The sequence below is a fragment of the Oxyura jamaicensis genome, chromosome 4 (genome assembly GCF_011077185.1).
Source record: "Oxyura jamaicensis isolate SHBP4307 breed ruddy duck chromosome 4, BPBGC_Ojam_1.0, whole genome shotgun sequence".
NCBI classification, from domain to species: Eukaryota; Metazoa; Chordata; class Aves; order Anseriformes; family Anatidae; genus Oxyura; species Oxyura jamaicensis.
Genome location: NC_048896.1, coordinates 95,963,513 through 95,979,768, shown reverse-complemented (window position 1 = coordinate 95,979,768; position 16,256 = coordinate 95,963,513). Strand labels below are relative to the sequence as shown.

The window sequence follows — 16,256 nt, the reverse complement described above, 5'->3', positions numbered from 1 at the left end:
CTAGGGGGAGGATGAGAGTTACGGAAGGGTGAATTTGGGCGGGTTGCTGCTCGGGTTTTACCCATTTATTTTTGTTAAAACACGCGGGCATCCTTAGTTCCCGGGGAAGTCAGTGGCAAGGTGCTCGGCATCACGTGCGAGCCAGCCTCTGAATCAACTGCTTGAAAGCATTAACTCCAGCTGCAAGCGCGGAGCGATGCGTGCTGCTAGAAGTGCCCTGGTGACGATGCCGAGGTACAGGCGGGTGGCCGCGCCAGGTTCTGAGGGTTGGCTCTCGGTGCGTTGAGGTCTTTGGAGGTCTCTCCAAAGAGTGCTCCTGTTCCCTTTGGTAATTCTTTGTTCTGACTTTGTAGGAGGAGGAAAATTTGCGTTCTCAAGTCAGGGACCTGGAGGAAAAATTGGAGACTCTGAAGATAAAGCGGAATGAAGACAAAGCAAAGCTTAAAGAGCTCGAGAAGTACAAGATCCAGCTGGAGCAGGTGCAGGAATGGAAGAGCAAAATGCAGGAGCAACAGGCCGATCTCCAGAAACGGTTAAAGGAGGCCAAAAAGGTGGGCATCCCCGGGGAGCCGCGCAGCCACGTGCTGGGGCTGGCACGGGGAGGAGTGACCCCAGGGCTAATTCAATTGCTGAGAATGATTTGTTTGTTTTGGGTGGGAGTTGTGTGTTCTGTTCTGCTTTTTAAATATCCCAGCATTAAACTATGGACTGCCCGGGCTCTTGGCCTTCTGAATACGTGCAGGGCTGTAAGATGGCCTCTGACCTCGCCTATCGCTGTTCTCTCCACTGTAAATACTGATGTGGGTATTGAGGGGCCAGTGCAAACACCAGCTTCAGCCAGGCTGCGTGTTCAGCTCACCGTGTGCGCGTGGGTGCCGACCACATCTGCTGCGTGGTGGCAGTAGTGCGTGCAGCCTGTCCTGGAAAGTCGCAGCTTCCTCCTTCACCCACGCTAGTCGCCCAGCCCTGCCCGCGGGTGTCACTGGGTGACACCCCAGGGCCCGGCGATGTGCTCCTGGCGCTGCAGCGTGGTGCTCTCGGGCAGCCGGCAGCGCTCCAGCAGCGCTGAGAAACGAGCTTTTCTCTCTGCTCTTTGCCCTGTTCTGTCCCGGCGGCTCCTTCCTTCGTTTCCCCAGCAATGTGTTTGTGTGGTCCCGTACAAGTGCCGCAGGTGCGGGTCTCTCCTTCCCTCACACCCACCGCCTGCAGAGAGCTTTCCGTGGGGTGCTCCTGGGGGTGCTCCTGCTGGGCCCTCATGGCGGGGAGAGGTTCCTGGGCGGGGGGAGATGGACGCTGGGGGGGCAGGGGATGGGCCTTCTCCTCTCAGCCCCACACGTTTGTCAGCTGGACGCGTTCCCTTTGGGAGAGCTGCAAGCGTCGAAGGTGCATGGTTTGTGAGAGGGATGCCGTGGGCATCCGAGGCATGGTCTGACCTGCGTGCGCTTGGCCACAGGAAGCCAAAGACGCCCTGGAAGCCAAGGAGCGCTACATGGAGGAGATGGCCGACACCGCCGACGCGATTGAGATGGCAACGCTGGACAAGGAGATGGCGGAGGAGCGAGCAGAGTCCCTGCAGCAGGAGGTGGACTCCCTGAAGGAGAAGGTGGAATACCTCACCATGGACCTGGAGATCCTAAAGCACGAGATTGAAGAGAAAGGTGGGAGAGGAGCTGGGATGGCAGCTCGGGGTGGTCTTGGCTGGGGCGCCCCTCCGCAGGGGAGAGCCCGCGGCCGCCCGGGAGCTGTGGCGGCTCCTCACCGCTGATCGCGGCGGGGCTGGGGCTTGGCCTTGGCAGCTCCTCCCTGGCAGCCGCCGCGGCTTTCTGCTGCCAGCCCTGCTCGGCAGCGAGCGACCGCCAGGCCTGGGCAGGGCAGCGGCAGCCCAGCGTCGTGCTCAGCTGGGCACCGGCCTCGCTGCGAAGGCACGGCTCGAGCTGCTGCTCGCTGAGCGTGGGGAAGAGCGTTCTTGCCCTGGGAGCTCAGGTTTAATGCCAGAGGCTTAGCTTTAATGCTCGTTGCTGTCGCTGGGGGCAGCGGATCCCACCCCAGAAGGTGTGAGTAGGGCGTACTTGATGCGATAGGCAGCGTAACTGCTTTTGGTGCTCACGGATTGTAGGCCCAACTTGGCAGCTTTGCACTGAGCATAGCTTCAAAACCAGTGCACTGCCCTCGATTCGATTGCCCTGCGGCCTCGTAGCTCTTTGTATTCAAGGTGAGCTTTAAGAATTACACGCAGCAGGGAAGGAGCCAGCCGTTAAGCACTCATGCACGTATAAATACTTGTATTTATCCCTGAAATAAATCAAACCTGTAGAAGATCAGGCATGCAGGCAGAGACAAAGACGGACGTGTTGAGGGAGCGGGAAGAATGTGGGGAGGACAGCAGCAGCCTGCAGGGACGTGTGGGCGTTCCTGGAGCGAGCAATCTCTCTTTATTTGAGTTTGGTTTCGCTGAACCCTGGGGGCCAGGCGGGTTGAGAGCCGAGAGCACTCTCTGCACCCGGCGATGTGCAGCTCTGCCATGGCCCAGCGGGGCTGGTACGGTGGTTCTCCCTCTGCACTGATGGCCTCGATGGCATCAGGGGAGTCTGTCAGCCTGTGAGCCAGCTGTTAGGCACCAGCCTTCGGTTTTGTGCAGGAGGAGGTGGGTTCCCCTTGGCATGACTTGGCTGTCCTCCTACTAGTGCCCGCAGCGTCACGTTTGCGCTGGGGGGTCTGGATCTGGTCAGCAACTGGCATGTCTGCGAGAGCAGAATAACCTTTCCTTTCAACTCCAGGCTCGGATGGAGCAGCATCCAGTTACCAAGTCAAGCAGCTGGAAGAGCAAAATGCAAGACTCAAGGAAGCTCTAGTCAGGTAGGAGACCGCTTCTTGCCCCAGAAGGCTGGGAGGCTGCTGCTGAAGTTGCTCCCCGTGAGAGCCCTTGTCCTCTTGGTCTTTACTCCCCTGGTTCTTCCCTTCTGTGCTTTAGCCCGTCCCACGTGTAGTTATTCCTTCCTCCCTGTCTCAGCTGTGCCCTGTTGTTTCCCGTTCTGCCTCCTTTGCTCCCTGTAGCTCTGACTTTTTCTCAGCGGCGCTGGCTAAGGCACAGCTTGGGCATCACAAGCATCCTTGGGCAAGCTTAAAAAAATTCTCCTCTATGCCCCGCTGGTCTGTGCAGGTCAGCAGGGCTCTTCAGCAGCTTGCTGCCAGCGGGCAGCCAGCACCAATGGGGTGGGGACGGAGTCCTGAAGCCCACCAGGAGTGGTGTGTGGCAAGGGGACGGCCTCTCGGGCGCTGCTGGGCTTGTGCTGAGTCCGGTCGCTCTCTTGAAGGATGCGGGACTTGTCTGCCTCGGAGAAGCAGGAGCATGTGAAGCTTCAGAAGCAAATGGAGAAGAAGAACACTGAGCTGGAGTCCCTGCGCCAGCAGAGGGAGAAGCTTCAGGAAGAGGTGAAGCAGGCAGAGAAAACGGTCGATGAGCTCAAGGAGCAGGTGAGTCCGCCAGCAGCAGGGTGGGTGGGGAGGGGAAGCTCGGGGCTGGTTTGGGCACCGAGCAGCCGCTGCCAGGCAGCTCTGGGTCACCTCCTGGCACGTAGCACCTGGACAGCCTCAGTTGGAGATACTGCTGCAGGGACTTTAGCTGCTGGTCCACACTCACACTCAAATGCTGTTCCAGCCCTGGAGCTGTGCTGGGCTCTGCTTGGTGCAAGGGTGGCTCCCGAGCGTAGGGCGCAGACCTGGTTGTGCTTCCCAGCAGGGATCTACAGCTCCCTGAGGCCTGGTCCGTGTAACCTTCCTGCCTGGCCATCGTCGTGAGGCTTGTTCCCCAGGCTGAGATGTTGGTGCGGGTGTGTGGCCGCCCTTAGGAAGCCCCCCGGGTGGATCTTCCTTCCCTGAGAGCTGCCTGGGCGCCTCTCTGAACTGCTCCCCCAGAGGGACCTGGCCCCGCGCTCCCTGAGCGTTCCTGGGCTTTGTAGGCGTGGGCTGCTGGCAGAGGTGATGCCTCGGTGCAAGGACTGTGACACCCGTCCTCTGTTAACTCTGTGTGTGTGGAACCACCTCCTAGGCCCTCGGGGAGCTTGGTAAGGCCTGTGTCAGCAGTCTAGAGACCCAGCCCGAAGGTCAGCATCATTTACGCTGACCTGAAGCTGTTCATCATTGTGCCCTGGAGCTGCAGCTAAAGAGCCAGTAACACCTGTAAGAGCCACAGCCAGGCCTTGCTTTTTGTGTGCCCTTCCTGCTGGGGCTGCAGGACCGGCTGCGGGCTGTTCTGGTCTGAGGTGTTTGCTGTCCTGGGGGGCGTTGTCTCTCCGGGAGGGGGACGCACCAGCCGTGTCCCACGGGACGACCCCACTGCGGTGTGAAGTGACTTCAAACTGCGTTCTCCCGCTGGGCTGTACCGTGATGCGGTGTGTGCTTCCAGGTGGATGCTGCTTTGGGCGCTGAAGAGATGGTGGAGACCCTGACCGAGAGAAACCTGGACCTGGAGGAGAAGGTCCGGGAGCTGCGTGAGACCGTTGGGGACCTGGTAAGAGACTCCTCTGGGACAAGGGCAGTGCTCGCGCTGCCTCCTTCACACCCGGCGTGCGGCTGGGCTGGCACAAGGGCTGGCCGGGGGCCTCTCAAGGTGCTGGGAGCTGCCTGGCAGTGGTGCCAGAGGGGTGTGGGAGCCTCCCCAGGCATTGCGCTCAGTGCCACTTCCGAGCGGTGCGCCCGTGTGCTGCGCAGGGCATGGCCTTTGCCCCGCAGGGTGCCCCTCCACTCCGCTCCGAGAACACCAGGCTGTGGAGTAACTGCATCCCCTGCTGCCCCCCTGCCAGGAAGCCATGAACGAGATGAACGATGAGCTGCAGGAAAACGCCCGGGAGACGGAGCTGGAGCTACGGGAGCAGCTGGATATGGCAACGGCGCGGGTCCGCGAGGCGGAGAAGCGCGTGGAGGCTGCGCAGGAGACAGTGGCCGACTACCAGCAGACCATCAAGAAGTACAGAGAGCTGACTGCTCACCTCCAGGTAGGGCGTTCAGCACTGCCAAGGGGCCGGGCTGGGAGGCAGGCGCTGCCAGCCAGGAGTGCTTCCCCCTGGAGCCGAGGTCCTTCGGGAGCAGAGCTCAGTGCCAGGGAGGCAGCACACGGGGGCGAGAGCGTTCCCAAAGGAGGTGGCCCCTGGGGATGGGATGGTGGGAGCAGGTATTTCTCCTCTCATCAGATGGCTGATGGGCTGCAGAGAGGGCTCTGAAGGGAGCTTCCCTGAGCCTCCAGCCACGCCTGGCTGCACGGGCTTGGCGTGACCTTAGAGATCCTGGCCCTCTGGCCTCCACCCAGAGGGGATGTTGGCTGGCAGAGCCCCCGCTGGAGGCTGCTGACGTCCGCACTGACCACATGGGTGTTTTGGCCTTGTACTCTGCTGAGCTGCTCCTGCTCCAGGCTGGGAACTGAGTCCTGGAGAGGTCAGGATAGCGTGGGGTTGTTCCAGCACTGCTCTTGGCTCTCGGCTTTGCTGGCGGTGCAGAGGAGATGGGTGATGAGTCCGTGTGGATTGACAGCTTGGTGTCAACGGAGCATTTGGACAGTGCTCGTGTTCCTCTTCCCAACGTTCATCCATCACTGTGCGTGTTGCACAACGAGCCCCCAGAGCTCTCCCCACCCTACCCGAGAAGGGGGCACGTGGAGGTTGAGCGTGGGTGTGCTGCAGAGCCGTGGGGTTACAGACCTCTCCCGCAGCGGTTTTCTAACAGCGGCTTCTTTCTGTGCTCAGGACGTGAACCGAGAACTCATGAGTCAGCAGGAAGCATCTGCTGAGAAACAGCAGCAGCCTCCTCCCGAGATGTTTGACTTCAAGATTAAGTTCGCAGAGACAAAAGCCCACGCGAAGGTAGGGGCAGCAGGAGAGCTGTGTGCCAGGCACACCGGCTGTGCCAGGCTCCTGGAGCGTGCGGGTGCTGGGCTCTGGGCAGGTCTCTGTGTGCACTGCAGCCACCGTGTGGTGGGGCTGGCCCTGGGGCAGCTCTCGGAGCTGGGCTGTGGAAACGCTGAGGCAGCCGCTGGGAGCTGCAGTGAGCACAGGGAGCCAGCACGGGGGACACGGGCTGTCACTGGTGTGAGGGTGAACGTGGGCAGGGAAGGCTTAACGGAGCAGAGCAGTTCGATCAAGGGAAAATCCATCTCTGTTCTGTGTGGTTTGTGTGCCAGTGGATTGGCACGGGCCAGTGCAGACCGTCCTGCTCTGCTCCTGGCCGTGCTGCACCCAAAAGGCCCCGAGATACTCTCATTGCCTCTGCTGCCCAGCGGTGGGGCGGGGAGGGCTGTGTGATACAAGGCAGCCGTCACTGCCGGGGGACAGCGGGTGCCCTTCTCCCAACAGAAACATCAAACTTCCCCAGTGCTCGCCGCTGTGCAAAAAGGGATGGTTTCTTCTGAAAGCGTGCTCAGAGCTGGCAGAATTAGCACTGCTCTTTATCCCACTGTGAATGCTGGGAAGGAAGAATGCTCATGAGCACAGCGGCGTGGTGTACCCTGACTTCTCTGGGGCCAGAGCTCCAGAGCAGCCACCGGGCACTTCCACAGGTGGCAGTGATAAGGAGGGTGTCAGGGCCAGCCAGGGAGAGCGGCTGTGTCCCGGGGGGAGGGAGGCTCTGGGTCCCTGCTGCACTGGGTGGGCTGGGACGCGCTGAGCCGGAGAGGGGCCAAGCGGGCTCTTGGGCTGTGTGCTGCAGGCGATCGAGATGGAGCTGCGCCAGATGGAGGTGCAGCAGGCCAACCGGCACGTCTCCCTCCTCACCTCCTTCATGCCAGACAGCTTCCTGCGCCACGGAGGGGACCACGACTGCATCCTGGTGCTGCTGCTCATCCCTCGGCTCATCTGCAAGGTGGGATGGCTGCCGCGGGTTCCGCCTGCCCTGGGCGGTTAGGCTTCCTCAAGAGCTCGCCTTAATTCTTGCGCTGCAGCTCTGGGCTGGGCGGATGGGGCTTGGAGCATCTTCAAACCCACTGGGCCTAACCAGGAGGAGGTGGCTGTGCCACAGCTCTGGGGGAGATTTTCTTTCTGTCCCGTGTAAATTTGGCATTTGGAACATTGACGTGTTTGAGAACTTTCAAAATTGCCTGGGGGGAGGAAGGAGCAAGTTTCCTGCCGCCAGGCAGCGATGGCTCAGTGTCTGGAGCACTGGTCTGTGATGCCAGTGGCTCAGGATGCCAGTGCAGGGTGGGCTGTCAGCCTTGGTGTTTGCCCTGCTGACCAGGCTGGCTGGCTCTCTGCTGTCCTCTTATTCTCCCTCTGGACTCAAATCTTTCCCAGGAAGCTTGTTTTTTTGGGGTAGGGGTGCAGGGGGGAGAGGGTCAGGTCCGTGACTAAGTGGGGCAGATCAGAGTGGGCGAAGGGGGATTCTGAAAGTTTGTCCTCCCCAACAGGCCGAGCTGATCAGCAAACAAGCTCAGGAGAAGTTTGATCTGAACGAGAACTGCGCGGAGCGTACCGGCCTCCGGGGCGCTCCCGGAGAGCAGCTGAGCTTTGCTGCAGGGCTGGTGTATTCCCTGAGCCTCCTGCAGGCCACGCTGCACAAATACGAGCAGTGAGTACCCAGCCGCCCCCCAGCCCTCATTCCCACCCACTTCACCCTCTGGAAGCACAGAGCTCGTCTGGAAGCATGGAGCTTCCAGGGCTCGGTCCCTGCTGGAGCTGATTTTTGGGCAGTGAGGCTGGAAAAAAGCTGGAGGGCCCCGTGTCCAGCCCTGCGATGGGGTGGTCGCTTCTGTTCTGCCTCCTTCCTCATTTTCTTCCTAAGAACTGACACATGGGAGACTCAAATCTCTAGCACGCATTGCTCATTCTTCAGCCACGTCTGCGTGTCTTTAGGTCAGGATTTGCCTTGGTGTGTTGATTTTTATGTATTTTTTCCATCTGTCCCACACCACAGCCTTCTTCTTGCTGAGCTTAATTGTGCCTGGGATTCACTCTGGGCTGCAGGCTCCCAGCCCCGTCTGTCCGCAGGAGCCCAGTCCCCCCTTCCACAGGTGCCCCGTGCTCAGTTCCACGGGAGAGCTTTCCCAGAGCGTCGCTGAACACCTGGCTAACGTGCTCCAAGGCCTGCCCGTACATAGCTGCGGCATGGAGGCTTTCCCTGGGGTTGGCTCTTGCCTTTGGGCACCAAGACGGCTGTGGGGAGGCACGGCTTTCACCTGGAGGTCTGCCTGGATTTGCTCCCAGGAAGGCAGCTCACGTTGAAGCAGAGGGCTGAACCCCTTACACTGCGTGGGGCACTGCTGGTGCTGGGTGCCAGATCTCCTCGTGTCTCCTTAGAGACCCGGCTGCTGTGCTCCGGGGCTCCCTTTCCCTGTCGCTCCCTGGCAGTCCCTCTCCTGCCCTGGTTTTCTGCAGATGTTTTGTCCTCCCACAGCCTCTCCCTAGCTCCCGTGCTGGTCCACCTGCTGGCTGAGGCTGGCACCTCGAGCGCTTCGGGGTCGGCCCCCAGAAGCACAGCCCCTGCTGGCGCTGTGCGGGGCGTGTGCCTGTCCCAGGGCAGCTGACTGTGCCCGCGTTCCCTCCCCAGGGCCCTGAACAAGTGCAGCGTCGAGGTCTATAAGAAGGTGGGGATGCTGTACCCCGAGATGAGCGTCCACGAGCGCTCCCTGGACTTCCTGATCGAGCTGCTGCACAAGGACCAACTGGACGAGACGGTCAACGTGGAGCCGCTGACCAAAGCCATCAAGTACTATCAGGTACGTGGCTGTGGCACGGGGTGAGCTGCAGGTAAGCCTGCTGGCAGCGATTCCCTTTGGGTGTTTGTCACCTTCAGAGCGTGCAGGACGTGAGCCTGTGTCCCTGTCACCTGGGGGCTGTGTCCCCTGTCCCTGGGAGCATGTGGGCAGAAGGAACATGGTTCCCCTGTCCCAGGCTCCTGCAGCTCTGTGCTGCCGTCAGGGTCGCTGACCCTTGTGGATTACAGGCCATCGGCCGGGGGGGGCAGTGCTTGCAGGGGATCTGGCGGGGTCATGGCAGGAGGTTTCACTTCAGTTGAAAGTTAGGCCAAAGCCTCGGTGTGTGTTTGTGTTACCTATTTCCTCGTTCGGTTTATTTGCTTGTGTGTGGAAACGTCGGAGGGGTGCTGATCTGTGCTGTGCTGATCTGTTCTCGCCTAGCACCTGTACAGCATCCACCTGGCTGAGCAGGCGGAGGACTGCACGCTGCAGCTGGCTGACCACATCAAGGTGAAGTGCCAGATAACCCGACTGGCCTTGTGTGCTTTCTGCCTCTGCCCCCTCTGATCCCTTGGGGCTGTTCTGTGAGTTGAGGTGCCCCTCTGCCCCCTCCTCCCCTCGCAGGCACTGTGTGGCAGCACAGCCACGCTGCAGGTTCCCAGGCGGGGAAAGGGGAGGGAAGCCCGGGCCCTTTGCCCTGCAGACATCCCCGGGAGAGAGGAGCAGCCAGGAGGGTGCGGGGAGCCCTGTGGCTGGGGGGGCACGTTGTGCTTCCCGAGCCGTTGTACCTCCATGGGCTTCAGGGGGGGGTTACGGCTGCCTTGTGCCCCACGGAGTAAACCAAGAATTGATTGAATGCCTCCAACTTCTCTTCTCCTGGGAAACCCGGAGCCCTGGCAGCGCGGCACGGAGAGGGCCTGTCCTGGGACACCCGAGACCAAAGCCCCAGCTTGTCCTGGGGCAGCCGCCCTGCCTGCTCTCTGCCGCGAGCTCACGGTGCCTGTGCTCCGCAGTTCACCCAGAGTGCCTTGGACTGCATGGGCGTGGAGGTGTGCAGGCTGCGAGCCTTCCTGCAGGTAGGAGTGCCCGGCGCTGGCTCTGCTGGGCGGTGCTGCGTTCCCCCACGGACAGGGCCCTCGGTCAGTTTTTCTGAGGTCCTTTCACCGCTCCCCAGGCTGGGCAGGAGGCGTCCGACCTCGCCATCCTCCTCAAGGACCTGGAGACCTCGTGCAGCGACATCCGCCAGTTCTGCAAGAAGATCAGGCGCCGCATGCCAGGGACGGACGCCCCGGGGATCCCCGCGGCGCTGGGCTTTGGGCAGCAGGTGAGCTGGGTGGGGAGCCCTGTGGGGCCACAGCCACGTGCTGGGAGCTGCGGGCTGGGCTGGGCTGGCACCGAGAGCATTCAGCTCGCTGCCGTCCTCGCTGGCTCTGCGGAGGGAGCGTGCTAGCAGGCAGTGCCCTGCGTGAGCCAAACAGCAGCACGGGCACGGGGCATCTCTGGGCTTCACATTCTAGTCAGGGTGCAGACGTGGCCTTGGTAAGCTGCTTTTCTCTGGCCTTGGGCTTCTTTCTGACTTTCCTGGCGTTCTCCATCTTCCCCGTGATCCTTCAGACGCGCGTTAAATGTCAGGACCCGTTGAACTAGAGCGAGGGAAGCGTTGTGCAGCCGGGAGCTGCAGCGTCTGGAAGAGAGCTGGAGGGCAGCCCCTCCGCTTCTGCCCTCCCTGACCACCCAGCTTTGCCCGGCCGCAGGTGTCGGACACGCTGCTGGACTGCCGCAAGCACCTGACCTGGGTGGTGGCCGTGCTGCAGGAGGTGGCCGCAGCCGGCGCGCAGATGATCGCCCCTCTGGCGGAGAACGAGGGGCTGCTGGCGGTGAAGCTGGAGGACCTGGCCTTCAAGGCGAGCGAGCAGGTGGGAAGCCCCCTCCTCGGCTGCCCCTCATTCCCTGCTGCGGCGGGGGGAGGCCGGCGCACGTCCCCGAGGGCTGCAGACCTGCCTGGGAGGGCCTCGGGGAGCCTGGCAGAGAACTCCTGGGAACGTGGCTGGGGAGTGCCAAAAGGCGGAGCGCTCTGGTCCCCGCTCGGTGCTCTCCTTGCCCACGGCTGGCCTCGTGCTGCAGCCGCACCAAGGGGCACGTTGTGGGGAGCCAGGAGGGGGCTGCAGCACTGGCTGCGGGCTCGGCTGAGGGGCACCTCCAGCTTCTTTCCCGTCCCTTGCAGATCTACGGCACCCAGGGCATCAACCCCTACGAGTGCCTGCGGCAGTCCTGCAGCATCCTCATCGCAACCATGAACAAGATGGCCACGGCGATGCAGGAGGGGGAGTACGATGCTGACAGGCCACAGACCAAGGTGGGCTTCGTCTGCGGCAGGAGCTTCAGGCATTTGAGTTGCTCTGTGATTCCCCACAACTCGGGATCCTGCTGAGAGAGACAAGACCATTGCGAGGTCTTGGTGCCTCCGAGGTTTCCCCAGGGGCCGACACTGGTGGTGGGGAAGGCTTAGGGAACGGTGACCCTCATGGGGATTAAACACCGAGGTGCGGTGCCCCGAGGCTGGTGGTACTGGGACGTGGTGCTGGGCACACTGAACGAGCTGCTGGTGTGCTCAGCACGTGGCGCCTGCCCTGGCAGTGCCCTGGGGTACTCTGCTGCTGGTCCCTGGCAAGAGAAGTCTTCTGGGTGCACGGGGGGGCAGAGAGCTGGGATGGGTGGCAGAGGCCTGCAGGTCCAGGCAGGCCAAGAACAGTCCCCCACTTGCCATGTGGTCCCATTTGCCATTACTGGAATTCTTCCTAAAATACCACTGTTTGTGTCTTGTCCCTCTGGTCTGTGTTGCAGCCCACCCCGCCTGCTGACCTGCGGGCTGCGGCTCTTCGGGCAGAGATCACTGATGCTGAGGGGCTGGGGCTGAAACTGGAGGACAGGGAGACAGTCATCAAGGAGCTGAAAAAGTCCCTCAAGATCAAGGTGAGCCGTTCCTCATTTATCCCTGGGGGCAAGCTCCCCCCAGGCACCGCAAGGAGCTTTTCTCAGGGCCATCCCCAGGCCCTGAGCCCCCTGATTTCTCCTGCTCCAGGGCGAGGAGCTCAGCGAAGCCAACGTGCGCCTCAGCCTGCTGGAGAAGAAGCTGGACAGCGCGTCCAAGGACGCAGACGACCGCGTGGAAAAGATACAGACGAAGCTGGATGAGACCCAGACGCTGCTCAAGAAGAAGGAGAAGTAAGTGTGAGGTGGGGTTTGTGGAGCTGGGGCTGGCTGCTGGAGGTCTCTGATGACACTTGGTGGAAAAGGCCGTTGTCCCGGCCTGTTCTTCCTGCCACTGCTGTGCTCCAAGGATCTCCTGCCACACAGAGCAATCCTGCCTCCAAATGGGGAGGTGCGGCCTGCGCAGGGTCTGTCCTGCGGGATAAAAGCCAGGCAAACAGCTGAAGGGAAGCTGGGTTCAGTATGGGCACACGCTTCCTTTGTGTTGCAGTCTGCAGTAGAGACTGGAGGGCTCCCGAGTCAGCAGGATGTGCTTGAAACAGCAGCGACCAGACCCAAGACAGCACTCCTGTCTTGCACTGCCTCGGGAGCACCTCTGATAAAACCCCCGTGTGTGCTCTTCTGCAGGGAGTTTGAAGAGACGATGGATGCTCTTCAGGCAGACATTGACCAGCTGGAGTCAGAGAAGGTGGAGCTGAAGCAGCGCCTCAACAACCAGTCAAAGCGAACCATCGAGGGCCTGCGCGGGGCTCCTGCCTCCGGGGTTGCCTCCATCGTGTCCGGCATTGCCGGAGGTGTGTAACCATCGGACGCTCCTGCCGCCGCCGTGGGGTGGTGGCAGGCTGCAGAGGGCGGGTGCTGTGCAGGGGAATGCCCCCCGCACTGGGAGCAGCGCGGCTCTGCTGTCCAGCCTGTCCTCGGGGAGCCACAGCTGGATGGGGACGGGACAGGGAGAGGACAGGAGGTGTTTGGGCTCTCGTGGTGATGAGTGGGGCATGCAGACAGCCCCCAGCCCCCTCCAGCAGCTCCGTGCGTGGGCAGGCAGAGCAGCGAGGGTGCCTTTGTGGAGCTGGCTGGGCCCGTCCTCCCCTCGGGGTGCTCCAGGGGAGATGCAGGGCTCTGTGCCAGCCTGCTGCAGGGTCCTTGCTGCAGCTCCCCAGGACACGGGTGGGCTCTGCTGTTCACCTGGCTGGCTCGGTGGATGAGAGCCCATTTCCCCTGAAGCCCACTCGAGGGGTGGGTGTTAGCTAAGGCTGCGGTTCCTCGTGCTGCCTAGCAGAAGTGTTAGCACCTTCCGGGTCCCTCTGTTCGGAGGAACATCCTATGGAGGCAGGGCAGGGCTTTTTGTGGGGTGTCAGAGCTGTGCTGGCATCTTTGCCAGGAGCTCTGGCCCTCAGGCAGTGCGTGGCCTGCTGAACTGTGAGCTCAGGTCTCCTCTGGGGCTGTGCCCGGGGAGGCTGGGGAGCAGCCTGTGCCGGTAGCACCAGGGTGGCAATGGCCTGCTGGGTCGGTGTGCTGGCCCTCGCAGCCCGATCTGGGCTGGGTGAGAGCCCTGCGCAGGGAGGGCAGGGCAGGTCTCAGGCTTGCTCTGGCTGCACCACGAGTGCCGTCAGTTTGCCGAGAGGCAGAGGTCACCCCCCTTTGGAATACCCCTGCCCCCAGAGGATGCACTGCACATCCTGGGTGCAGCAGCTCCTGCTTCCCGTGGAGCTGCAGCTTTGCCCCAAGTCGCTGTGGCCACAAGCTGTGGCTCTGTGGGCACCCTGAAGGTGCCACCGGCGTGGTCTGGGTCCCGAGCAGGGTCCGCAGCGCTGAGCACTGTGCCTGCACCAGCCTGCGCTTTGCCAGGGACGTGTAAAGCCTGAGGGGCCTCTGTGGAGCTGCTCCTCTGCCCCTGGACTGGGAGGCTCTGGCTGAGCGTCTGGGGCAGATCAGGGTGGATCCGCACCCCTTCAGACGCAGAGCAGGGGGCAGCAGCTGTGGGCCCACGCGTGTCCCACTCGGGTGGCTCACAGCCTGCGGTCCTGGCTGGATCCTGTAGCAGTGGCACGCTGCGCCGGCCGGGGTCACCACTCCCTGAGCGAGGGGACGGGGTCAGCACAGCACCCAGCCGTGGGGGACCAGAGCCCCTCTGGGCATGGCTCCTTTCAAACCTGATCCTTGGCTTAATTCTGCTTCTTCTCGTCTTTCCTCTGCCTCCTCTCCTCGTACCGCAGAGGAACAGCAGAGAGGTACAGTACTGCACCCCAGCATGCGAGTGCTCCCCAGCCCCGGCCGTGCATGAAGGAGGGGCTGCAGGGAGGTGTCCCAGGGGCACCCAAGCATGACCCAGGGCAACGTCTGGCCAGGGTGGAGGGGGGAAGGAGGGCAGCTCCTGTGCCAGGATGCTCGGGTGCCACGCGGGCTGTGGGCAGGGGAGCGGGCAGCTGGAGTGCTGAGAGCCCAGGAGGAGCGGGGAGCATGAAGCTGCTGCAGGGGCAGGCTGCTGGGACCCCAGCCATGGAGAGAGGGGGCCCTGGGGCGGCCGGAGCCCAGGGAGATCCCCGTGTCTTTGGGAAATGGGCGATGGGTGCCCGGTGCCGGGGCTGCTGAGGAGCATGGGTGCGTGATGCTGCCCGGCCCCGCTGGGATTTGGCCTCTTCCATCTGAGCGAGGTGTGCGGTGCTGCATGTTTGTGACGGCTCGCGGGGCACCTGGGCGTGCGCCACCAAACCGTGCCGCTGCTCACCCGGTGCTGCGGACACGTGTCCCGGTGCCCAGCCCCGTCCGCATGCCCGGTGCCCGCTGCAGCTCCCTGGCTGCTGACGCCGCCGCTCTTTGTGCCTGCCGCAGGTGTGGGCGCCAGCCAGGCGGCAGGAGGCGGCTCGGGGCCGGTGCAGGTGAAGGACTCGCCTCTTCTTCTCCAGCAAATCGAAGCCCTGCAGCTCTCCATCAAGCACCTCAAGAACGAGAACAACCGGCTCAAGGTGAGGTGGGGGCAGCGCCTCGGGGGGTGCTGCTGTGCGGGGCACCGGGCTGCGGGCAGCCCTCCTGCGCCACGCAGCGCCTGCCCTGCGCCTGCCGGGTTCCCTTGGGGAAGGAGCAGCGGGCGCCGCTTTACGGCGGGGAGCTCAGCGGGGAGCTCAGCCAGGACGCACGGGCACCGTCCCCGCTCCTGTGCAGGGCTGGCAGCGCCCGGTGCTGGTGTCGTGTCCCTGCCCGGCTCAGCCCCATCGCTGCAGTCAGGGCTGATGGATACTGATCAGCTCACTGATGGGTTAATGATTGCACTATGAGGAAACCGGCAAAGCAGCTAATTAGCTCATTAGCAAAATAACGTTCCACTAGTATTAATTCATAGACGTACAATTAGGCAATTATTATGCATAACTGTGCAGGTGTTAATTTTAGCTCTTGAACCTAACGAGCCCCGCCCGCGGCCGCTGTCGAGTGACGCTGCCGTAAGTGCTGCGGGGCTGCTCTGTTCCCCTGCCCTGCGGCTTACGGACGCTCAGCTGAGGGGCAGTGCTGGGGTGTGCAGGGGCTCCCCTCGGGTGTCCCGGGGAGTTTGGACATTGCCACTGCCACAGGCACCTGGGCCCCCGCCCTCGGAAGGTCTGCCTGCTGCTGCCTGCTGCTGCCTGCTGCTGCCTGCTGCTTTCTGACTGTAATTTGACCTTAGTGCCTAATGACTAGAATGCCTTTTGTTTTGCCCCCCCTTTTCATTGTATTTACACCTCGTTTGGCCTGCTGTGCTCCTCCCAAATAAACAACTTCTGATCACCTTTACCCGGTGGTTCTAGGGAGTCCAAATGAAGATGGAGCTGGCCAGCTTGAAACCCCTGCATGTAGCTAAGGTCTCTGTCGCCAAGAACAAGCATGGAGAAGATCTGGCTACGGTCGGTCTCTATCGCAAGACAAGCCAGCTCCTGGAAACCCTCTACCAGATGAGCACCAACACCAAGGTGGTGGACATGAAGCAGACCAAGTCAGGTAGGTGCCGCACAACCCCCCAGGGGCTGAGGCAGCTGGGCGCACCACGCAGGGGTCCTCTGTGCCACTGGGGGCCTGGCACCTTGCCATCCAGCCAGCAGCGGGATCTGTGTGCCGCAGGGCACGGCTCCAGCCTGCCCACGTAGCCCTGGGAGGGATGGGGGCTGCGCTGCTCGTGCTGGCCGGGCTTCCCCTGCGCTGCTCTCTTGGCCCAGAGCTGTGGCCCTCCTGTCCCACCACGTGTCTGGGGACAGCGTGGCACCAGCCTGGCAGGAGCCTGAAGCTGTTTCCCTGTGTCAGGGTGGCTCAGCCTCTTCCCCAGGGTGCTGTGGGCTGAGCCTGGAGCCTCTCAGCCCCCAGATCTTCTCTGGTAGCAAAGAGCCTGGTGCCTGGTGCAAGGTGGCGCAGCCAGTGCTCCGTGGTGCGGGGCTGTGCCTGGCTGCTGTGCTCAGGGCTGCGTGCTGGGCCCTGATGGGCCATGGTGGAGGCGGCTGGGGCCAGGCAGGGCAGTTCCTCAACCCCTGCCTTTGCAGGAAGGAGCGCAGCAACGCGCCTGCTGGAGCAGACGGCCCGCCTGTGGTCCCTGAAGACCACCATTGACACGCTGCAGGTAAGG

The 16,256-nt window shown here is 62.3% G+C and overlaps 1 protein-coding gene across 1 annotated transcript in view; it reads left to right on the top strand.

Moving 5' to 3' along the window:
* DCTN1 (dynactin subunit 1) overlaps nt 1-16,250 on the top strand; it is a gene marked incomplete at its 3' end in the record, with an annotated part of 51,418 nt that extends 35,168 nt beyond the window's left edge. The window contains exons 9-30 of the mRNA XM_035323947.1: nt 354-551; nt 1,454-1,658; nt 2,778-2,856; nt 3,315-3,474; nt 4,406-4,510; nt 4,803-4,994; nt 5,739-5,855; nt 6,697-6,849; nt 7,391-7,551; nt 8,530-8,698; nt 9,119-9,187; nt 9,691-9,753; nt 9,852-10,001; nt 10,432-10,593; nt 10,902-11,033; nt 11,522-11,650; nt 11,760-11,902; nt 12,296-12,462; nt 13,885-13,899; nt 14,501-14,634; nt 15,451-15,640; nt 16,174-16,250. Coding sequence (XP_035179838.1) covers nt 354-551; nt 1,454-1,658; nt 2,778-2,856; nt 3,315-3,474; nt 4,406-4,510; nt 4,803-4,994; nt 5,739-5,855; nt 6,697-6,849; nt 7,391-7,551; nt 8,530-8,698; nt 9,119-9,187; nt 9,691-9,753; nt 9,852-10,001; nt 10,432-10,593; nt 10,902-11,033; nt 11,522-11,650; nt 11,760-11,902; nt 12,296-12,462; nt 13,885-13,899; nt 14,501-14,634; nt 15,451-15,640; nt 16,174-16,250 — 2,970 coding nt within the window. The remainder of the gene's footprint in view (nt 1-353; nt 552-1,453; nt 1,659-2,777; nt 2,857-3,314; nt 3,475-4,405; nt 4,511-4,802; nt 4,995-5,738; nt 5,856-6,696; nt 6,850-7,390; nt 7,552-8,529; nt 8,699-9,118; nt 9,188-9,690; nt 9,754-9,851; nt 10,002-10,431; nt 10,594-10,901; nt 11,034-11,521; nt 11,651-11,759; nt 11,903-12,295; nt 12,463-13,884; nt 13,900-14,500; nt 14,635-15,450; nt 15,641-16,173) is intronic.
* Nucleotides 16,251-16,256: the final 6 nt, after the last annotated feature.